The following is a 23,266-nucleotide window of genomic DNA, read 5'->3' as shown; positions in this document are numbered from 1 at the left end:
CATTGGCTGCGCTCCTCGCCAGCGAGGGGCGGAGGGAAGCGCCTGGGAGACGGCGGGCGGTCACGTGACAGTTGCAGCTGCGCCCTCGCTGGTGGCTCCCCAGCGGGCTAGAGAAGCCGCGAGCGGGTGAGTCCGGCTTCCGGCGGCGAGGGCGGCGCTTCCGGGGCGGGCAGCCGGGCCAAGGGAGGAGGGTCTGACAGTTGGCGCCGCCGGGAGGGCGGGCAGGTGGGCAGGTGGGTGGCGCGAGTGGGCGCGTGCCCAGAGGGCCAGGTGAGGCGCGGGCCGGGGGTGATGGGGTAGGGCTGGGTGAGGTGGGGATGAATGGCGTCCAGGGTTCCGGAGTCAGTCCTGGCGCCGCTGTACGGCTCTGGATTAGCGAGTTCTTTCTCTGAAACTCAGTTTCCTCCTCTGTAGAATGGGGGTCAGAATCTGACTGTAGCATCTTCTTTATGGGTTGTAGTGAGAAATCAGTTCGTGCATGTCGGAGCTCCTTAGCTCAGCGCCTGGCACACTGCTCACTTCGTTACTATACTATTATTGTTAGTATTGTTGATGATCTTTGCGCTTGGTGTGGAAGATCAAGGTGTGGGAGCGTGAAATTGGGGGCCACAGATTTCAGCTCAAGTCCTAACTACACTTTGTGGTCGTGGACCTATATCTTCACCTGTCTGAACTGAATTTTCCTCGTCTCTACAATGAGGGCTAATAGTCTCAATATCATAGCATCACTGTGAGGATGCTGATGAAATGTGCGTGTTGAGTCCTTAGCACAGGGCCTGACACAGTATTAAGTAGGAGCTCAAAAGATTGAGACGCTAATAATGATTCTCAGAGTCATTGGTGTAAATGGGACTTGCAAGGATGTAGAGAGGAGGAGGAAGCTAAAAGATGGCAAAACTTGGAAACTGGAGTTGGGCAAATTGACATCCTGCCATTCTTTTTTTCTTTGTTCTTATGTCTTTTTAGGGCTGTACTCGCAGCATATGTGAGTTCCCAGGCCAGAGGGCGAATCAGAGCTGTGGCTGCTGGCCTACGCTACAGCCACAGCAACACCAGGTCTGAGCTGAGTCTGTGACCCTCACCATAGCTCACAGGAACCTTCAGTCCTTAACCCACTGAGTGAGGCCAGGGATTGAACCCACGTCCTCATGAATACTACTCATTTCCTTACTGCTGAGCCACAACAGGAACTCCCCTGCCACTTACTATTTGATCAGTTTTGCTTAATCCCATTGTGTTAGGTTTTCCATTTTCTTTAAAACCACGGATGCATTTTCCTCCAGTCAATTCAATTGAGAAGGAAAATTTGTGTTCTTTCCTAATGGAAAAGTAGCATTGCTGGCGTGAGAAGAAGGAAAACAACCTGAACACCAATGGAAGCAGAATGGTCTATTAAATTGTAGACAGAACCTGGAAGAATTGAAAACTTACACTGTGTGATTCCATGTTGTCAGATCCCATGGACCCTGTCAAGTTATCTTATACTCTGTTCTCAGCTCACACTTTGCATATGACTGATATCAGCTCAATGACTGTCCTCTCCTTTCCCTAGCTCACTGAAGGTTTATTTATTTTACTTAATGCACATATGCATAACTGCTGAGCACTGTTTTAAGGGCTGGGTGCTTATGAACTCATTCAACCCCACTAAGCACTTTAAGAACAGATACATTTGGAGTTCCTGTGGTGGCACAGTGATTAACGAATCTGACTAGGAACCATGAGGTTGCAGGTTCTATCCCTGACCTCGCTCAGTGGGTTAAGGATCCGGCGTTGCTGTGAGCTGTGGTGTAGGTTGCAGATGCGGCTTGGATCCCACGTTGCTGTGGCTCTGGCGTAGGCCGGTGACTACAGCTCCGATTGGACCCCTAGCCTGGGAACCTCCATATGCCACGGGAGCGGCCCTAGTAAAGGCAAAAAGACAAAAAAAAAAAAAAAAAAAAAAGAACAGATACGTCTATCTTTTTTTTTTAAATCTTTTTATGCCAGAACTCTTGGCATATGGAGGTTCCCAGTCTAGGGGTTGAATCGGAGCTGTAGCTGCTGGCCTGCACCACAGCCACTGCAATGCAGGATCCAAGTCACGTCTGTGACCTACACCACAGCTCACGGCAATGTCAGATCCTTCACCCATTGATCCTTCACCCATCGAACCTGCGTCCTCATGGATTCTAGTCAGATTTGTTGCCACTGAGCCACAATAGAAACTCCACACCTATCATTCTTTTTTTTTTTTTTTTTATAACTGGAGTATAGCTGATGTACAGTAACTCCTCTATCATTCTTATTTTAACGTCGAAGGGAGTGAGATCCAGAACAGTTAAGCCATTTGCCCCAGAGTCAGAGTCAGGAAGTGGTAAAATTGAGACTTGGAGCCACACCTCCTATGGGCTTTAGCACAGGGAATCTGGTGCATGGTAATTACTTGAATTTTGGGAGCTATCATTTCTTTATTATTATTATTATTATTATTATTATTATTATTATTATTATTATTTTGTCTTTTTGCCTTTTCCAGGGCCGCTCCCGTGGCATATGGAGGTTCCCAGGCTAGGGGTCAAATCGGAGCTGTAGCCACCGGCCTACGCCACAGCCACAGCAACGTGGGATCCAAGCTGTGTCTGCGACCTGCACCACAGCTCATGGCAACGCCGGATCCTTAACCCACTGAGCGAGGCCGGGGATCGAATCTGCAGCCCCATGGTTCCTAGTCAGATTCGTTAACCACTGCACCACGACAGGAACTCCCTATCATTTCTTTATTATTAATGTTTTATAATTTTCACTGTTTAGAAAGTCAGCGCTGGAGATGGGCTTTTAATGGTGGCGAGAGGAAATTGAGTCCAGCAGGGAATTCTGCGGCTGTGGTGGGAGGATACCAGTACGTAAAGGCGTCTAGTAAGTATCAACTGAAACTTTGCAAAGACAGACCACATCACCTGCCTAATGGTAATCCCTTGACCAGTGTTAATCAGAGCCATGGGACTGACTTGGGTTCAAATCCTGGCCCTGCAGTTACTTGCTGTGTGACCTCGGACCTGCCACTCTCACCTGTAACTGGGAGATCATTTCTTCTTTTACTGCTGGTGGTTGTGAGGAGTTGCTAAGATGTGTACACACTCAGTGCCTGGCATGGAAACATTTCGACAGGAGCTACCGAATGAGCTTTGCGATCAGGGAGAACTTGTTTTAGAATCCTAGTAGAGCTGCTTGCTAGATATGGGACTTGGCAAATGACTGCACCACAATGAGTCGGTTTTTCATTGATTAAAATGGGGCTAATTATAGTCCTCACTCATGAGCAGGTTGTGAGGCATCAGCGTGATGCCTGGCACTGGTCCTGGTGCCTAAGTTAGTGCTTGGGATGTGAGATGTTGTCCTTGTGTCTGACTTAAGGGAGCCTCTCCACGCCTTGCTCTGTGAGACAGGCTGGTTGTGTTCTTTTTATCTAGCGGTAAAATTCAGACTGGAGAGGGGAGCTTAGGAACCAAGTGCAGGGTGGAGTGATGCCTGCAGTGATACTCATCACCTGAGTTGGGGCAAAGGAGAGAGTCCCACATCTGGGGACTCTGGGAAGGTGTCCCAAAGCCAGTGGCAGCCAAGCACTGTGAAGGAGAGCTTGTCAGGAAGATAGGAAGAGAAAGCATCCCAGGCACAAGAGACCTTGTGTGTAAAGAATGGGAGGCAGGCCACGCACTTGGGTGTTGGAGGGAAGGCTGGGGGGCACTGGAGGATAAGAAGAGCCGGCATTTCTGGAATACTTACTTTGCACCAGCTACTCTAGAGTGACTTTTTCTTTTCTTTTCTTTTCTTTTTCTTTTTTTTTTTTTTTTTGTCTTTTTGCCTTTTCTAGGGCCGCTCCCACGGCATATGGAGGTTGCCAGGCTAGGGGTCTAATCCAAGCTGTAGCTGCCAAGCCTACACCAGAGCCACAGCAACATGGGTCTGAGCCTTGTCTGCAACCTACACCACAGCTCACAGCAACGCTGGATCCTTAACCCACTGAGCGAGGCCAGGGACCTAACCTGCAACCTCATGGTTCCTAGTTGGATTCATTAACCACTGAGCCACGACGGGAACTCCTCAAGTGGCTTTTAAAAAAAATTCTTACACTTATTATTATTTTGGCCATGCCCAAGGCATGGGGGAGTTCCCAGGCCAGGGCGTTCTCCCATGGCACAGTGGGTTAAGGATCCAGCATTGTCACTGTTTGCTGCTGTGGTGCAAGTTCAATCCCTGGGCCCGAGAACTTCCATCTGCTGCTTCATGGCCAAAAAAGAGAGAGAGAGAGAGAAGAAAAGATATGTCCCTAGAGGGAGTTCCAATCATGGCGCAGAGGAAACGAATCCGACTAGGATCCATGAGGACTCAGGTTTGATCCCTGGCCTCGCTCAGTGGGTTAAGGATCTGGCATTGCCATGAGCTGTGGTGTAGGTTGCAGACTCGGCTTGGATCCCGCGTTGCTGTGGCTTTGGTGTAGGCAGTGTATCCAGACCTAGCAGTTAAGAATATGGCACTGTCACTGCTGTGGTGCAGGTTGATCCCTGGCCTGGGACCTTTTTTTTTTTTTCTTTTTTGGCTGCCCTGCAGCATATGGAGTTCCTTGGCAAGGGATCAGAGCCGAGCCATAGTCTTGATCTAAACCTCAGCTGTGGCAATGCCAGATCCTTTACCCACTGTGCTGGGCTGGGGATCGAACCTGGTGTTCCCAACCTGTGTTCCCAAGATGCCGCCAAACCCGTTGCGCCACAGCAGGAACTCCTTTTTTTTTTTTTTTTTAATATCCCGGGAGGTTTTTTTTTGTTTGTTTTCTTTTTAGGGCCGCACTCATGGCATGTGGAGGTTCCCAAGGTAGCGGTTGAACCGGTGCTGTAGCAGACGTAGGTCTGTGTAGGTCGAAGATGTGGCTCGGTTTTTGTTTTTTTTTTAGGGCTGCACCCACGCCATATCAAGGTTCCCAGGCTAGGCGTCAAATTGGAGCTATAGCTGCTGGCCTTCACCAGTCACAGCAATGTAGGATCCGAGCCGTGTCTGCAACCCACACTACAGCTCATGGCAATGCCGGATCCTCAACTCACTGAGCGAGGCCAGGGATCAAACCTGCAACCTCAGGTTCCTAGTCCAATTCGTTTCCACTGTGCCACGACGGGGGCTCCGCAGACGTGGCTTGTATCCCGAGTGGCTGTGGCTGTAGTGTAGACCAGCAGTTTCAGCTCCGGTTTGATCCCTAGCCTGGGAATTTCCACAAGCCTCAGGTACGGCCCTTAAAAAAAAAAAGAAAAAAAAAAACAAGAAAAGAAAAACAATTTACTGTATTGAAGTGATTTACAATATTGTGTTAGTTACTACCTTATAGGAAAGCGATTCAGGTGTACACGTATGTGTATTTATATGTATATGTGTATGTGTATACATTCTTCTTCACGTTCTTTTCAGTTCTGGTCTGTCCCGAGAGAGTGAATACAGTTCCCTGTGCTACACAGCAGGACCTTGTCTCTCCACCCTCTAGATAATAGTTTGCATCTGCTGGTTGCAAACTCCTAATCAAGTGCTTTGTACATAGAAACTCATCTAGCCCCGCAGCGGTTCTCTGAGGCAGGTAATATTTGTGCCATTCCAATTTACAAATGGGGACACTGAGGCCTGGCTGGTGAAGTAACTCGCCAAGGTCACATAGCTAGTAAGTGGTAGAGCCAGATTTGAACCCTGCAAGTCTGGTTCTCTAATCCTTATCTTTTACCACCTCTGTTATACCATCAAGATGGGAAGCGGGGAGTTCCCCTTGTGGTGCTGCAGAAATCTGACGAGTGTCCATGAGCTTGCGGGTTCGATCCCTGGCCTCGCTCAGTGGTTAAGGATCCGGCGTTGCTGTGAGCTATGGTGTAGGTCTCAGATGAGGCTTGGATCTGGCATTGCTATGGCTGTGGTGTAGGCTGGCAGCTGTAACTCCAGTTCCACCCCTCGCCTGGGAACTTCCTGATGTCATGGGTGTGGCCCTAAAAAGTGGACAAAAAAAAAAATTACTGCTATTAACGTCCAGGAGAAAATCTCCGTTATGTGCTGGTATGTCTTTAATACTGTTCTGGCACCTGCTGATCTTATCTGAGTGAAAATTGGTTTTCTGTTTCTTCTCTGGGACCCCTCCTGACTGGTGCCCCAGGGACACCCCCTCACCCCCGCACCCCGCCCCGGCTGCTGTTCTCACTGACCTCCTCACTCGCTCCACTGCCCACGGGCTCCCTGCTGCCCTGCAGACATGCCAGATGGGCCCCAGCTCAGGGCCCTGTGCTTGCTGCACCTCCCGGCACACTGTTCCGCTGGAAAACTGCGTGGCCCCATCCCTGACCTCCTTCAGGTCTCTCTGCTTGTCCCTCTAGCGAGCTCTTCCCTGACCACCCATTTAGCATTGGCAGCCTTCCCGGCCCGGGCCCCCTGCGTTTTCTCCGGACGCCGAAGGCTTTCTGACACACGGTAGAGGCAACGGTTTTGCTTGTTTACTCTCTCCCCCCGTCCCATGTCCCCACCTAGATGCCGAGCTCTGGGGTTTTGTTCCCTGCCCTCTCCCCCTCTCCGCCTCAAGTAGGTTCTCAGGAAAGAGGTTTCTCGTGCTTTGCTTTAAATTTTATTGAAGAATCGTTGTTTTACAGGAAAGAGGTTTAGAATGGATGAACGAGTGGGTATTTACGGTTCAGGTCTTGGACATGGGGTGTCTTTTTTCTGTCCTCCTCTTATTCCAGCCAGAATCTTTTTATTTTTTCATTTTTGAAAATTTTTTAGGTGTACAAAGTATTTATTTCATACACTTATATTGCAGAATTATTATCAGCATAGCATGAGCTAATGCTTGGATCCCATTACATACATAATTATCATTTCTTCTAGAGTCTTTTGAGGTGTGTGGGAATGGAGCCGTGGACATGTGCTCTCCCTGAGCCTTGTCCCAGGCAGAAGTGATCGCTCTGGTGGCAGCTCTGCTCCAGGCTGACTTCCTGCCAGCTGCTCCAGGCTATTCCTGGGCTGTGAGCCCCCAGCCCAGGAACTTGCCTCTGGCAGGCAGGCAGGCAGACAGACGGACGGGCAGCCAGGAAGGGACAGACCCGGAGCCGGCGGCCACTCATGGGCGCTCTCCTCTTGTTCTCTCCTCCAGGCTCCAGGGAGCAGCGTCAAGGCCAGGGCCACAATGGTCTCAGTGACAATGGGTGAGTCTTCTCTCCAGGGGGCCCCCTCTCCCCACTGCCCTATTTGAGGTATGACCTTGGTGGGGGAATGGGGTGGGGGAGGGAGGGCCGGTCACTGGCAGGAACAGCTGTGCCCTGAGGAACGTGGAGGCAGGGCCAGGGCCTGCGCAGGACCTGCTGCCTCATCTCTGTGCCTTGGCCTCCTGACAGCCTAGTTGGGCCGTGAAGAATTTGAGTTCTGAAGTCCGGCAGAACCCCCACGTGTCCTCTGGAGCCTCGGTTTTCTCACCCGTAAAGTGGAGATACTAACACGCCCAGCATCTGGGGATGCTGGAAGGATTAAAGAGTTTATTGTGTGTAAAATCTTGGGTGCAGTTCTCCACAAATATTAGCTATTGTTATTCTCACAAGCCTATCACCACATTCTCTTTTTAAACTCTCTATTTGGGTCTTGCCAAAGCACAGAGATTAGCTGGTAGCTTTTACATTTTTGGAGATTTGTACCCATAGAAAAGTACATAGAACATATTTGTGTGCTCAGAAGAGCAATTAAAAAGCAAACGTTGGTGTACTTCCTTTAGGATTGCATTTATGTAAAGCACAGAGGCAGGCAGAATCAATCTATGCTGCTAAAAGGTGTCGGCTGCCCTTGTGAGGCAGGGAGAAGTGACTACATAGGGAATGTGAGGCGGGGGATGCTTCTGGGATGCTTGAAATGCTTTATTTCTTGATTTGGGTACTGGTTACGTGAGTGTGTTGGTTTATGAAAATCTGTCAAACTTGTGTGTGCTTTTGTGTGTGTAAATTAATAAAAAAGGTTTTAGAGTTCCTGTCATGGCACAGCGGAAGCAAATCCAGCTGGGAACCATGAGGTTGTGGGTTCGATCCCTGGCCTCTCTCAGTGGGTTAAGGATCCGGCATTTCCGTGAACTGTGGTGTAGGTCGCAGTCATGGCTCGGATCTGGCATGGCTGTGGCTGTGGTGTAGGTTGGCAGCCGTAGCTCCGATTGGACCCCTAGCCTGGGAACCTCCATATGCCTAGGGTTCGACCATAAAAAGCAAAAATAAATTTAAAAATTAAAAAAAAAAAGGTTTGAAAAAGCAACTCCCTGGGAGTTTCCTGGTGGCCTGGTGGTTAAGACTTAGTGGTTTCACCACTGTGGCCCGGGTTCAATCCCTGGTCTGGGAACTGAGATCCCAGACCAGGCTGCTGCACTCTGTGGCAAAAAAACTTATAAATAAATAATAAATAGATAAATCCATAAACAACTGCCCTCTAACCATCCAGGTCAAAAAATAGAATATTACCTGCCCCCCTGAGGGTTCCTCCCTAATCACAACCCCTCCCTCCTCCAGATGGAATAAAAAAATCACTCTCTCCTCTTTGTGAGAACCTCTCCTTACATTTCTTTTTCTTCCTTTTTTTTTTCAGTCTTTTTAGGGCCTCACCTGTGGCATATGGAGGTTCCCAGGCTAGGAGTTGAATTGGAGCTGTAGCTGCCGGCCAACACCACAGCTCACAGCAACGCTGGATCCTTAAGCCACTGAGCAAGGCCAGGGATCGAACCTGTGTCCTCATGGATGCTAGTCAGATTCGTTTCCATTGCGCCACAACGGGACCTCCTCTCCTTACCCTTCTACATAGTTGTCCCACTAGTGAAAACATTCCTATTCTGTAGACTTGGTTTTGAACTTACGTGAATGAACTCGTGCCCTGTGTTCTTTTCGCGTCTGGCTTCTGTTGCTCAGGGCCATGTCTGAGAGTCATCCGTGGTGCCGTGGGTAGTGGGAGTTCTTTCCTTTGCGCTGCTCTCTAGTATTTACCATGTAAGGGTGAGCCACCTCCCTTTGTCTGTGGATGCTGTTGTCAGTGGGTGTTGTATTTGGGTTGTGGCTGTTGCAGACAAACTGCCATGACTATTCTAGAGCATGTCTCCTGATGTGTACCGCAAGCGACACCTCTTTGAATCCAAGACACACATTGTGGCCCAAATTAGTGTTTTGGAAATGTGGGTGCATCTTAACCGCTGGTGCCTTTTTTTTTTTTTTTTTTTTTGCTTTTCAGGGTCTCACCCATGGCATATGGAGGTTCCCAGGCTAGGGGTTGAATCAGAACTGTAGCCGCCGGCCTACACCACAGCCACAGCAACATCAGATCCAAGCCACATCTGCAACCTACGCCACAGCTCACAGCAACCCCGGATCCTTAACCCACTGAGCAAGCCCAGGAATGGAACCCTCAACCTCATGTTTCCTGGTCAGATTCAGTTCTGCTGAGCCAGGATGGAACTCCTATAGCTGGTGCTTATGATTAGTTACTTGGCAGCATGTTTCTTCTTCAGTAGGACACAGATTGGTGGTGAGGGCTGGACATGGGACTTTTGCAGTTCCTTGACTTTGCTGTAGACAGTTAGCTACTCCTAATCTATGTGGTGCTTGTCCCTCTTAACAGCTTCATTGAGATACAGTTCACTAAAGTGTGCAATCCAGTGGTTTGTGGTGGTTTTTTTTTTTTTTTTTTTTTGGCCGCTCCTGCAGCATGTGGAAGTTCCCAAGCTAGGGACTGAACCTGTAACAGCAGTGACAACGCTGGATCCTTAACCCTCTGAGCCTCAAGGGAACTCCACCAATGATCGTATCTGATACCTGGCCTGATAGGTCAGGATCAGTTTGAAAGTCATAGGCAAGATCTTGGCCAAGAGGTCAAGAAACAAATTTGGAAACAATAAAGCTACACAGGTGGAGTATGCTTAGTCTTGGCCTCGGCTCCATGTAGAGTAGTGGCAGAATAATAATAATAATAATAATAACAGCTGCATGGGTTGAGGCTGTCCCCGGGGCCAGGCAGCACTCAAAGCTCTTTATGTAGACCTGGTCTTTCGTCTGCACAATGACCAAGGGCATCAGTGCTCTTTTTACTAGAATGTCTGCTCTGTGAGGGAAGGGACTCTGTCTGTGCCAGGCTATATCCCCAGTGATAGACCAGGGCATGGCATCCGCCACATGCTCAGTACATGCTTGTTGAACGCGTTACCCCAAAATTACAGCTGAGTAAACCGAAGCACCAAGTGATAACCTTGTCTACAGCCCCTCAGCCCGGAGATGGCAGAGCCGGGATTAGAACCCGTGCTCCAAAAGCCTACGCTTATAAACGCCATGCCTTACTCTGAGTCCTGGCTGCTCCTCTGTGTGTGTTGGGCGTTGGGGGGTGCTTGGTGACACCCCTTGGCCGGCTCTGCAACACTTCTTTCTGTCCACCAGCAGATCCTGTCGCTCTCAGGACCTGCCCTGCACATGGAGAGCCGGGTGGCGAACCCAGAGTCCTGGCTGCCCAAACCAGTCATGGGCCGAGCACAGGGCTGGTCCCCGCGGGGCACACTCCAGGGCAGGACGGAGCTGTGAGGACAAGGGCAGTACAGCAGCAAGCAGAAGGGATTGGGGAGTCCACTTCTTGTTAGCAGTGTGGCCTGGGCTGAGTCACCCAGCCTCTCCTTGCCTCAGTTTCCTCACTGGCAAAGTGGGGGCGACAGCGCTCCTGAAGTCACAGGGTTGTCAGGCCCGCTGAGTTTCATCACGTGTGCAGAGCACTCAGACCTGAGGCCGGGCATTTGATGAGCATTTAGTTTGTGGGAGCTGCTGCTATTGTGGTTTTGTTGTTGCTATTCTCTAAAGAAAGTAATGAGAGTAACAAGTCCTATTCCCCCGATCCCCTCCTCCCAGCCACTTCCGAGTGGATCCAGTTCTTTAAGGAAGCCGGCATTCCTCCAGGACCTGCTGTCAATTATGCCGTGATGTTTGTGGATAATAGGTAAGGCTGCTGAGGGGAGCCAGGTTGAATGTGGGGGAAAGGAGGGGAGTCGGAGCTGGCCCACTTGTGGCCTCACTGTTGACCCTCCCCCATAGGATCCAGAAGAGCATGCTGCTGGACCTCAACAAGGAGATCATGAATGAGCTGGGCGTGACCGTGGTGGGTGACATCATCGCCATCCTCAAGCATGCTAAGGTGGTGCACCGCCAGGTGGGTGCTCCGCTTGACCCCTCTGTCGCTGGGTTTAGGGTAGGGTGGAGGGACAGTGGCAGAGCCAACAGGCAGCTTGGAAGCAAAGGCAGGTAGACCTGGATTCTGAGGTCAGTTCCACTGTTTGCTGTGTGACATTGGGCACATTGCCTAACCTCTCTGAACCTTACTTTCCCCACCTGTAGAATGCACATAGGCAAACCTATTTTGCAGCGAGGTTGTATTAAGTTATATGAAGCCCTAGGAAGGTACGAACCGCAGGGCCTCAGCAAAGGCTCTCTGTAAGACTATTATTTCTAGTTCTCATCTTCCTCATAATTATCCTACCAGGACCCTTCTCTGTTCCTAGAATGGGAGCTTCCTACGTGGGACCCATTTGGTGACTTGGCCAACAACATGGTTGCCCCATTCTTGGCCTCTCTGCTGACAGCCCCCTTAGACTGGTCTGAGTGCTCTGCACACGTGATGAAACTCAGTGGGCCTGACAACCCTGTGATTTCACCTCCCCGAGCCTCTGAAGCAGGCGCTTCTCACACCCCTGCTGCATAGGGGTGCTGCGGCTTTCTACCAGCTCATGTATCTGGCACCAAGTGCCAGGCCCTGTCTTCATTCTTTACACATGTTAGCTCATTTCCTTCTCCCTCCACTTGACTGAGAAGGCGACTTAACCCCAGAACCGCGCTCTCAGGTACTCCCCTTTACCAAGTGCTGGCCACTGGGGTTATTCCGTCAATTTTAATAGCTTCCTCCCTCCCAGGGGCAGCGTCATCTGCCCATCATCCAGCACAAGACATCCAGGACAAGTGAGGACTTTCTCAAGCCAGGGACGTTATCTGAGTATCATAGAGGTCACTGAGCAAAGTGTTTGCTTTAGACTTTTAAATTTGAGACCAATTTTGAATTTGTGGACACGTCCCGATGATTGTACAGAAAGTTTCTTTATTTCTTACACCTAGCTTCCCTTACTGTCAGCATCTTACATAACTAGGGAAGGGGCATTAGTGTGCTATTATTAAGTACGCCTCAGACTATTTGGATGTCATCAGTTCTTCCACTATTGTCCTTTTTCTGTTCTAGGATACCACGTGGCCTTTACTTGTCATGTCTCCTTACTCTCTCTGGATTGGGGACAGTTTCCTGGTCTTCCCAGGCTTTGGATGACCTCTGCGGTTTGGGAGAGTACTGGTCCAGGGTTCTGGAGCATGTCCCTGCTTGGAGTTTGTCTGATGCTTTCTTATGATTAGGAGTGAAAGGTTCTGAAATCTCTTCTCTAACAGCTCTGATCTCCTCCAGTTTGGCTCAGATTTCTGAATCCCCTCTTCCCCCACCTTATGTTCTTGTACCCCTGGTAACCCAGGCACCTCTTATTTTTATTTCTACTTTTTATAGGACATGTGCAAAGCTGCCACTGAGTCGGTGCCCTGTGGCCCCAGTCCCCTCCCAGGCGAGACTCGCCGAGGCACCTCTAGCGGTGAGTCCTGTCTGCTCAGGCTTCCTTCCTCCGTTCTTAGCCTCCAGCAGTGACAGGGATGCACCTCCAGCTTGCAGGGGTGGAAGCAAAGCCATCTGAGGCGCTCTTCTCTTAGGGAAAAGCAAACTGGGTAGAGAGTGGCTGTATACATGGTGGATTTTTGTTTGTGGTCATTCTGTTCTGCAAGCCACTATGAACTCTGAAGCAGTGAATGCTGAATCACTGCTCCCAGGGGATATGGGGTTAAGCTCCTGCGAGCCTCTGGTCACAACATTTTCATCATCTGGTAGATACTCAATCTTCTTTTATGTGTGTTTCTCTTTAAAGACACATTACTTAGTATACATTGTTGATTCATTAACATTGAACCCAGCCCATGGCACTAAAACTCAAGCCTAAACGAAGCTTACCTACCACACCTATTTTTTTTTGGTAAAGCACATCACAGCTTTCTTGAACTTAGGACACTAGACAGCCCCTTGTCATCATGCTTGGGGGCCATTTTATTGCATTTTATTTTTTAAAAATTCTTTGCAATTTTTATTTTTTCTGTCTTAGTTGTTTTACAGTGTTCTGTCAATTTTCTATTTCTACTGTACAGTGAAGTGACCAAGTCTCTCTCTCTCTCTCTCTCTCTCTCTCACACACACACACACACACACACACACATTGTGGGGGGCATTTTATCTATTTGTTTGTTTGTTTCGGCATATGAAAGTTCTTGGATCAGGGATTGAATCTGAGCCGTAGCAGCGGTAGCACCAGATCCTTAACCTGTTTCGCCAGAGCAGAAACTCCCTTGGGGGCCACTTTAAACACCGGGATCACTAATGAGAAGCACAGAAATGACGACAGCACTAAAGAGACTGCAGCACTAAGACCTATTACAGTGCGAGAGCTGCGGCAGGAAGGCAGGGGATGGCCTTGTTTGAGCTCAGTTGGGAACGTGTGTGGGGTGACTCAAGCTTTTTGTTTCTCTGTGCATGTCTGAATGACGGCAAAGCACCACAGGTATTGCTTTTGAGGCTCCCAATGCGTTTATAAGTCTGGAATCTGAATGGTAAGAATCAACTGTATTTATGATACTTTAAAAATTTAACAATCACATTAATTAGCCTTGGCTGCTTCATAAGCCACCCTAAAGCTGACTTAAAAACACAGATTTGGAGTTCCCGTCATGGCGCAGTGGTTAACGAATCCGACTAGGAACCATGACGGTTGCGGGTTCGGTCCCTGCCCTTGCTCAGTGGGTTAACGATCCAGCGTTGCCGTGAGCTGTGGTGTAGGTTGAAGACGCGGCTTGGGTCCCGCGTTGCTGTGGCTCTGGCGTAGGCCGGCGGCTACAGCTCCGATTAGACCCCTAGCCTGGGAACCTCCATATGCTGAGGGAGCGGCCCAAAGAAATAGCAAAAAGACCAAAAAGAAAAAGAAAAAAAAAACACGCAGTTTTTTTTTTTCTTTTTTTTTTTTTTTTGGTCTTTTGAGGGCCACACCACGGCATATGGAAATTCACAGGCTAAGGATTGAATTGGAACTGCTGGCCCACACCACAGCCACAGCAACGCCGGATTCAAGCTGTTTCTGTGACCTACATTACAGCTTGGGGCAAAGCCAGATCCTTAACCCACTGAACAAACCCGAATCCTCACAGACACTCCATTGGGCTCTTTTTTTTTTGGTCTTTTTGTCTTTCCTAGGGCTACACTTGCGGCACATGGAGGTTCTCAGGCTGGGGGTCTAATCAGAGCTGTAGCTGCCGGCCTACACCACAGCCACAGCAACGCAGGATCCAAGCCGAGTCTGTGACCTACACCACAGCTCAGGGCAACATGGGATCCTTAACCCACTGAGTGAGGCCAGGGTTCGAACCTGCAACCTCATGGTTCCTAGTCAGACTTTGTTTCTGCTGCGACACGACGGGAACTCCCCCATCGGGTTCTTAACCTTCTGAGCCACAGCAGGAGCTCCCGCTCACTGCCCTGATTTCTAACAGCTTAGGTTGGTTTTGTTAGTCTTTCAAGTCCATATAAATGAAATTAGATAGTATGTATTTATCTCAGTATAGACCTTCTGAGTGTCTTAGTTTAAAACATGTTAAAAAAATTAAAACAGGGAGTTCCCATTGTGGCATAGTGGAAACAAATCTGACTAGTATCCATGAGGATGCGAGTTCAATCCCTGGCCTTGCTCAGTGGGTCAGGGATCTGGAGTTGCTGGGGCTGTGACATAGGCCAGCAGGTACAGCTCTGATTCTACCCCTAGCCTGGGAACTTCCATATTGCCACAGGTATGGCCCTAAAAAAGCAAAAAAAAAAAAAAAAAAAAAAAAATTAAATTGAATTAAAAAAATACTGGTTGAAAATAAGAAATTAAAAGAGAAGGGGAGGAATTCCCTGGTGGTCTAGCTGGCTAAGGATCTGGCCTTGTCACTGCTGTGGCTCAGGTCCTTGCTCTGGCATGGGTTCAGTTCCTGGCCAGGGAGCTTCAGCATGCCACAGGCGCAGCCAAAAAAAAAAAAAGCAAGTAATATGTAATTCTAACCATGCCGAGGGTCATTATGAAGGACATCCGGAGGCTTTGAGAGCACAAAGAAGACTTTTGGGGGGGCGGGCGTCAGTAGGACAGAATACCAAAGTCTGGAAGCCATCGCTTTCACTGAGAGCGGTGTTGCTGGGTCTGCTACACAAGGGATGGAAGCCAGCCTGCCTGCTGCAGCTCCCAGCTCCTCCCTCCTGACTGCCCTACCATCCCCCCCCCCCCCCCCCCCGCCCCCCGGAGGTCACTTCTTTTCTCGCCCCCGCCCAACTGGAGCCAGACCCACATGGCCCAGGGCCCCGGCTGAGCGACCCCTCCCCGAACCCCAGCTTCCTCATCTCTAAAATTGGTTTGCGTTGGATCCTGCCTGATAGGGGTGTCGGGAGGTCCGAGACAGTGTTCATCTTTTGCATTGATGTTTGCTCAGGGCCTGTGAGGCACCAGAAACCACGGTAGGCACTGGGGACACGGCAGTACCCGACACTGTCTCCTCATGGCGCATGCGTGCCTGCGGGCCAGTCCGCAGTAAACAGGCGTGATTTAATGTCAAGTAATAATAAGGGCTATGAAGAAAAAGAAAGCATAGCCCAGGGTAGAAGTCGTAGAGGTGGAGGGGTGGTCAGGGGAGTTTTCTCTGAGGAGAGGAAAGATAGAGCAAGCCCATTGGTACTGAAGCGGGGAAGAGCTCCGAGTTGGGTGGGAAACTGATGGGAGAAATGTGATGGGAACCAGTCACAGGTGGGCCCCCAGGGCAGGGAGCGGTGGGCTGGTTGCTGGGAAGGCAGGCCCACCCCAAGCATCCCCGATTTTTTTTTTTTTTTCTTTTTTCCTTTCTTTCTTTTTAGGGCCGCCCCAGTGGCATACGGAAGTTCCCAGGCTAGGGGTTGAATTGGAGCTCCAGCTGCTGGCCTGCAGCACAGGCACAACCACACAGGATCCTTAACCCACTGAGCTGGGCCAGGGATCAAACCCGCATCCTCATGGATACTAGTTGAGTTCTTAACCCACTGAGCCACAGCGGCAACTCCCACCATCCCCGTCTTGACAGTGAAGCCGCAGGGGAACTCTGGCTGCTGCTTTCCCATTCAGCCCCTGGGTCACCTCCCCAGCCTGACCTTCTCAGGGCCCTGCCCCACTGGCCTCTCCTCTTCCCTCCTGGCAGCTGCCTCCCGAATGATCACCAACAGCCTGAACCGTGACTCCCCACCCGGCACTCCCCCCAGGCGGCCAGACACCAGCACCTCCAAGATCTCTGTCACTGTGCCCAATAAGATGGCAGCAAAGAGCGCCAAGGCCGCTGGTAAGGGGACTCGGGAGTTGACGGGGGTATTGGCAGACGGGACCATGTCCCCAGCGCTGCAAGGTGCTTTGAAGGCCCCAGGGTGTCTGCAGTGTCCGCAGCGGGTCAGGTCACTGCGCCTCAGCGGGCCTCACGTTGCATGTCTGGAGAGTGGGGCTGTGACACTTTCCCTGGAGATGGTGTCTCTGAGTGGTTCTCCCACCGCGGCTGCTTCAGTCTTCTTGTATTTTTTTGTTTTTATCCTGGTAAGAACACTTGACAGGAGATCTCCCCTCTTCACAAACTTTTAGGTATTCGATGCAGTATTGTTGACTCTGCGTGGGTCAGTCTTTTGTAACAGAGGTTCCGTGAGCCCTGCCCTGGTGCCTGGCCCTGGGCTTGATGCCTGGGGTCAAAGGTAAAGAAGCCACCAGAAGGATCCTTTAAAGCCTTCAATCTGATCCTTTCATACCTTTGTCTAGAACTTTCCAGGGTTTCCCATTGTTCCATGAATAAAGTCATCTTCCCACGTGGCCTCACTGGGCCCTGCACCATGTGGATTCGTGTCTCGCTTGCCGCCCTGGGCCCCCTCCTGAGGGTCCCTTCTCCCAGCCCTCTTCCTCCACTGGCTTCTCCAGGCTTGGCCACTGTTCCTCTTCCAGGTCTCAGCCCGTGAGAGCTGGGGATGGCATGCTGGCCTTTGGACTTCCAAGCCCTCGTCCTGCCCCTGTCACGCTCTCCTGTGGGCCCATCCTCACAGCAGTGACCTTGGCCCAGGAGGAAACTGAGGCCCAGGGAGGGGGCTTGGCTGTTCGTACGTCCAGCTCTCACGCCCTGTCTGCCTCCCATCACACGTGCTCCCTTTTTGCCGTGTGTGTCATCCTCCTTCTGACCTTTCGATGTGTGTGCCATGAGCAGGAAAATTAGAATTCATTTCTAAAGTATTGAAAAGACGGGAGCCTGGGAGGGACTGACTCTCTCACCCCTCAGCCCCTTTGAGAAGATTCTTTTAACTAATTGAGGTGTAATTTACTTATGCACAGTAAGTGAAACTTACGCATAAATTGGAGGTATGAAGCGTAATTATTTTATTTTATTTTTTGTCTTCTTGCCTTTCCTAGGGCTTCTTCCTGCGGCACATGGAGGTTCTCAGGCCAGGGATCTAATTGGAGCTGTAGCCGCCAGCCTACGCCAGAGCCACAGCAACGCAGGATCTGAGCCGCGTCTGTGACCTACACACAGCTCATGGCAATGCCGGATCCTTAACCCACTGAGCAAGGCCAGGGATCGAACCCGCAACCTCATCGTTCCTGGTCAGATTCGTTAACCACTGCGCCATGACGGGAACTCCTCGATTAATTTTTGAAGAAAGATTTCAGATGTGAAACCACTACCTGGATGGCCTTTCCACTACAGCCTTTCCCCATCTGAGGGCATTCAGGCTGGGCTGGAAGGTGAGCCTGCCAGGGGCAGGAGCAGAACTGCTCTGAGCCTGGGAGGCCCACCACAGCCTTCTGTGACCCCTCTGAGCCCAGACCCCTGAGTTTCCCGGTGCTTTAGTCATTGGCCACAGGGCGTTGGGAAGATAAGGGATTCAAGTCATGTGGACACATGAAGATAAGGGCACATCTGTGCCCTTTGCAGGGCATCTAGCCCCGACCCCAGGAGAACATTCCAGTCCAGGAGGTGCTTACTATCTCTCCCCCCCCCAGCAGCCCTGGCCCGCTGCGAAGAGGAGAGCCTGGCCGTGCCCACCAAGCGGCGCCGGGTCACTGCCGAGATGGAGGGCAAGTACATCATCAACATGCCCAAAGGCACCACCCCCCGGACCCGGAAGATCCTGGAGCAGCAGCAGGCGGCGAAAGGTACTGTCCTAGCAGGGGTCACTTTGGGGCAGAGACGGTGTCCCTTTTGCTGCATCTTGCAGGGTTGGTCACATCCTATAGGCACTGGCCCAGAAGCAGGCTGTGATGGGATCCTGGGGGCCTTGGACCAAGGGCACAGTGAGGGCTACCGTAGTGGAGGGGAGTGCATCACCACCTCTGCCCTCTGGTCCTGCACTTAGCGTAGCCTCCGTGGCACATCTCCCACAAGGGACGGCGGCGCAGATGCAGTGCTGGCCTGCCTCTTAAGTGAGTGACCGTGCCCCAACCACAAGGCACTGTTGTTATGAGCCAGAGCACTCTAGTTGAGATTCAGCCTGGAGTTCCCCTTGTGCACAGTGGTTAACGAGTCCGACTAGGAACCATGAGGTTGTGGGTTCGATCCCTGGCCTCCCTCAGTGGGTTAAGGATCCGGCATTGCCATGAGCTGTGGTGTAGGTCGCAGAGGCGGCTTGGATCCTGCGTTGCCGTGGCTCTGGTGTAGGATGGCAGCTACAGCTCCGATTAGGCCCCTAGCCTGGGAACCTCCATATGCCACAGGAGTGGTCCTAAAATGCAAAAAAAGAGAGAGAGAGAGAGATTCAGTCTGGAGTCGGGGTTTGTTAGTATGGAGGTGCTCTTCCTTGCGCTCTTCCTTTCAGAATATTGTATATGTTCTTCTGGAAAAACATTCAGCAGTTGCAGAAGCATATACGGTAAAAACAAACTTTCTCCCCCCACTCCCACGTCCCACACCTATTGTTAACCTTTCCAGGCCAGTATTTTTGAACTTTAATGCAACTCTTTGTATGTTTACATATATCTAGGCATTTCTTTTTCTTTTTAAGCCCAAAGCGCATCATCTGATATGTATTGTTCAATACTTTTTTGTTGAGATCTTTTCCCATCAGTGCGTGTGGCTCTGCTTCATTCTTTTTAACTATGTTCCATTTCCGTCGGACTTCGCCATCATACGGTCATGACCATTCTCCTGTCGATGGCAGTTTAGGCTGTTATTTAAGGAGCGGACTCATTTCCATTCATCAGAGCCTCTTAGAAGCCCATGGACCCAAAAAAGAGGGAAAGGACCAGAGGGATTAAGAGCTCTTCCCGCGCACACGGCTCATGCACGTGTTCTGAGGTGTGAGGGCCGCAAGTGTTGTGTTGGCCAGCGGTCCGAAGCGTGGGGGTCAAGATCAGTGTTGGCCGGCGACAGAGACCGCCAGCCTCGCTCGGCCCAGTGCCAGCCTCTTGGGCCAGAGCTGCTGGCCACCCTGATAGCTCCCTGCCCCGTGCGCACCGTGCTCAGCCAGGCCTGGGCCCCCAGGGGCTCCCCGGCAGGCGCTGGCTGATGGCCTCACCTCCCGCCTAGGTCTCCACAGGACGTCCGTGTTTGACCGCCTCGGCGCCGAGACCAAGGCAGACACGACGACAGGGAATAAAGTGAGTTGGAAATGGGGCAGCCACTCGGGACTCTCAAATTCTTGTCCTCCCAGGATGTTGTTCCTGGCACTTCCCATATCCACCTCACCCCGAGTCACCCACTTTTCCAGGCCCAGGGCCCTTCTCCGAACTGGTGGTTTCCCCGTCTGTCTTCTCGCCTGAGCTCCCTCCCCATTTCAGGCCCCGGGGGCCCGGCAGACTCCCGGATGCCGCCCTTGAACCCTTCCCACCACCACAACCCCAAGCTGGCCTCAGCATCTGCCCCAGGCCCTATCTCGGGTGTCCCGCTGCCCCCATTCCAGGCAGTCAAGCGTCTGATGGCCTGTCTGCCACCTCTCCCTGTCCAGAGAGGACAGTGGCCTCCTCGCTGGTCTCTGCACAGCTCCCGTGTGCCACCCCCAGGACAGGCCTCCTGCCCTTGCCCCCCTTGAAACCCTTCTGAGGCTTTTCACCATGCTCGGGATGAAGCCTGCTCTCCTTGCCCCTGCCTGCCGACCCCAGGCGTGGATCCGGCTCTGCCATTGCCTTGACTGTGTCACTTAAGCCCTTTGCCTGTCAGTTTCCCCCTCTGTGTAGAACCCCCCTCCCAGGGTGGTCACGAGGACCAAGTGGGGTACACATGCAGGGCGGGCGCGGTCTGTCTGCTGTGTGGAAGGCATCTTTAAATGGCACCTTTGATGCACTCTAGCGGAGCTCCCCAGCTGTACTTCCTGCCTTGCTCCCCAGGTCGCACCCGCTCTGGCTTTTCTTGTTTCCTACATCTTATCCTGAGCGTGATAATGACGCTCGGGCTCCGTGGCTTGAAGATGCCACCGTGGGAAGAGCTTGGCACATGGGGAGTGTGCTGTAAATATGATCCCTGTTCCTGCCTTGGGGACCCAGAGAACACAGTTTACTCTGCCAGCTCTGCCTCGGGGGCCCAGCTTAGACATTGATGCCTCCGGGGAGGCTCCCCTCGACTCCCAGGGACCAGAGGCTTCCCTGCGCCTGCTCTCCAGCGCGGCCCTCTCCTCCCGAGAACTGTCTTAAGTAGAGAATTCCTTGTGCCATTTCCATGCTGGGTCTGTCGTCCCTGCTGGACCCTGACTCCCCTGTCTTCGTCACCACTGGGTCCCCAGCGCTCCCCGACACAGGGCCGGGTATTGAGTTGGGGACCGTCTGCCTCGTGAGTGACCAGATTGGTCTTTTCACCCGTGTTCACCTGTGACCTTCATGGTCTTCCCTGCCCCTCCCCCTCTTTATTCCACTCACTTCCTCTTGACTTTCAGATGTCCCTTCTCCAGGGAGCCTTCCCGAGCTTCAGGCAAAGAGGGGGCATCTTCCGGGCTCCCCAGACTTGCCTTCTCAGGGCTCACCACTAGCTAGCATGTCAGGATGGGTGTTTTTCCCAGCCGCGAGCTCCACGAGGCAGCTCTCCGTGAATGCCTGTTGAGTGACTGACTGACTCACTTGTCCTGTCTCTGACCTTCACAGCCCACAGGAGTCTTCAGCCGCCTGGGGGCCACCCCAGAGATGGATGAGGATCTGGCTTGGGACAGTGACAATGACAGCAGCAGCTCTGTCCTGCAGTATGCCGGGGTCCTGAAGAAGCTAGGCCGGGCCCCAGCCAAAGCCAGTCACCAACCCACACTGACTGTCAAAGCCAAGGCCACCAGCTCAGCACCAACGGCTGCCACCCCGACGCTGCGGCGCCTGGCCCTCTCCTCGCGACCCGGGCTGGAGAAGAAGCCAGAGCCCCTGTCCAAAGTCAGCGTCATCCAGAGACTGGGCAAGACTGCCCTTGTGCCTGAGGCCCAGGATAGCCAGGTCACGAGCACCAAGAGTAAGTCTTCGGCCGAGGTCAAAGTCACCATTAAGAGGACTCTGGTGGGGCCCCGGGGGAACAGCTCCAGCGAGGGCCTTGGTGCCCAGATGGACCACGCGGGCACTGTGAGCGTGTTCAAAAGACTGGGCCGCAGGACCTTCTAGCCCACGGGCGGGGCGCAGGCCCCTCTCCAGACTCCTGGCTCGCTCAGAGTCTTCAGCAGGGGGCGCCACCCCCCCCGCTGGCTTCTGGGTGACACTGCTTGTCTCCCTCAGGCATTCTGCCCGCCTGAGCTTTCTGGGCAGGTGCTCGGTTTCTCTGAGTCTGAAAGGGTCCTGGAGGCCCGGCCTTGCTGCTCTGGGATTTTCCCTTCTCTCCGGTCCTCCGTTCTCTCCTCTCTGACCTTGGCCTTGGCAGGACTCACTCCCCTTTCTACCTGTCCAAGCGCCAGACGCCCTTTTCCTCTCCCCCTCTCCCCACCCGCCCCCTCAGCAGCATCCGCTGCCTCAGATCCCACCTCCTGGGCCTCCCTGTCCCCAGAGTGGGTGTCACCTGCGGGAGCTCCCTTACCCCGGCCTCTGACTCCCCAACTTCCTCTCCTCACTCCTCTGCCCCCACCCCCTGCTCTAACGTCCATCTCTCCCTCTCTTCACTCTGTTCATTTCTTTTCTGCTTTCCGTCCCCGTGGCAAGGCCCGACTCTCCGCTGCGTCCTGCCTGGCGCTCCTGCACCTCCGGCCTCCCAGCGGCCCCCTCGTCGGCGGTGGCGTCGAGCCTGTAGAGACTGTTAGCCGCCCGCACTCCCAGGCTGGAGGGACCACCCCAGGCCCTGGGCTGCAGCTGGGGCACCTGCCTGGGCACCTTTTCCCCTGAAAGGCTTGGCAGGTAGTGGGGAAGGGGCACTGAGAAGGGAGGCCAGCGCCGAGAGTGAAGAAAACCGCTGTTTTAATATATTTTTGTCTTTGAAACAGTTTCTCTCCCCTCCTTCAGGGTGGGGTACAGGCTGGAAGCCCAGTGTGGGTGGGGGCGCCCCCGGAGGGTTGGGCTCTGTCCTGAGTGTCAAGCTCCCCATGCACATGTGGGCCGCGTCTGCACTGCAGGCCCCGAAGCAATGGGAACAAGGGTCGTGGTCATCATCCAGGGCCTCCTCCTCTTCTCGGCACCTGCAGGGCCTCTGTCCCTCTGCCTCCGCTTTTCTGCCACTCCGCGTGTGAAGGGCTTTCCAGGCTGCAGCCTCCATTTCTGAGACCGTGGGCGCCTGTGGATTTGGTTGTTAACCTGCTCACTGCCGCACCCCTGCTCTGTGCCAGGCTGTTGTAGGAGCTGGGGATCTATCTGTGAGCAAGGCAGACAAGCCCCTGCCCACGTAGCCGACCTCTCTAGCCAGGGAGACGGTTGGTAGGGTGATCACGATGCCCAAAGAATTGGAGGAATGGGAGTTCCTGTTGTGGCTCGGCGGGTTAAGAACCCAGCACGGCGTCCTTGAGGATGCTGGTTCAATCCTGGCCTCGCTCAGTGGGTTGAGGATCCAACGTTGCCAAAGACTGCGGCACAGTTCACAGATGCAGCTTGGATCTGGCATTATGGTGGCTGTGGCATAGGCTGGCAGCTGCAGCTCTGATTCAGTCTCTAGCCTGGGAACTTCATAGGCTGCAGGTGGGCACTAAAAAGACAAAA

General features: G+C 52.3%; 1 protein-coding gene across 9 annotated transcripts; it reads left to right on the top strand.

Annotated features, from left to right (window-relative positions):
- The first annotated feature begins 69 nt into the window (after window positions 1-69).
- C6H19orf47 (chromosome 6 C19orf47 homolog) lies at window positions 70-22,557 on the top strand. 9 transcript variants are annotated; one of them, XM_084960797.1, is made up of 11 exons: window positions 163-233; window positions 2,794-2,898; window positions 7,148-7,199; window positions 10,899-10,986; window positions 11,082-11,196; window positions 12,586-12,667; window positions 16,365-16,502; window positions 18,194-18,346; window positions 19,716-19,786; window positions 21,260-21,608; window positions 22,283-22,557. In XM_084960797.1, exons 3-11 carry the CDS (start codon window positions 7,181-7,183, stop codon window positions 22,378-22,380), a joined length of 1,113 nt encoding a protein of 370 aa, XP_084816923.1. In that variant the 5' UTR covers window positions 163-233; window positions 2,794-2,898; window positions 7,148-7,180; the 3' UTR covers window positions 22,381-22,557. The 9 variants fall into 9 exon arrangements, with proteins under 9 accessions (XP_084816922.1, XP_020950049.1, XP_084816923.1 ...); XM_021094392.2 differs by having other exon boundaries at window positions 163-270; window positions 18,197-18,346; XM_013988570.3 differs by having other exon boundaries at window positions 163-270.
- Window positions 22,558-23,266: the final 709 nt, after the last annotated feature.

The sequence above is a fragment of the Sus scrofa genome, chromosome 6 (genome assembly GCF_054392235.1).
Source record: "Sus scrofa isolate SSC_HxYL_T2T_F1_AM1 chromosome 6, Sscrofa_HxYL_maternal_Yorkshire_Landrace_v2.0, whole genome shotgun sequence".
In the NCBI taxonomy this organism is placed as follows: domain Eukaryota; kingdom Metazoa; phylum Chordata; class Mammalia; order Artiodactyla; family Suidae; genus Sus; species Sus scrofa.
The sequence above is the reverse complement of the archived record's forward strand: the minus strand, read 5'-3'. Positions and strand labels throughout refer to the sequence as shown.

Coding starts and splice junctions, on each gene's coding strand:
- C6H19orf47 (XM_021094390.2), top strand. Junction 10,987..11,081: donor GTGATGTTTGTGGATAATAG/GTAAGGCTGCTG, acceptor CCTCCCCCATAG/GATCCAGAAGAGCATGCTGC. Junction 11,197..12,585: donor CTAAGGTGGTGCACCGCCAG/GTGGGTGCTCCG, acceptor TACTTTTTATAG/GACATGTGCAAAGCTGCCAC.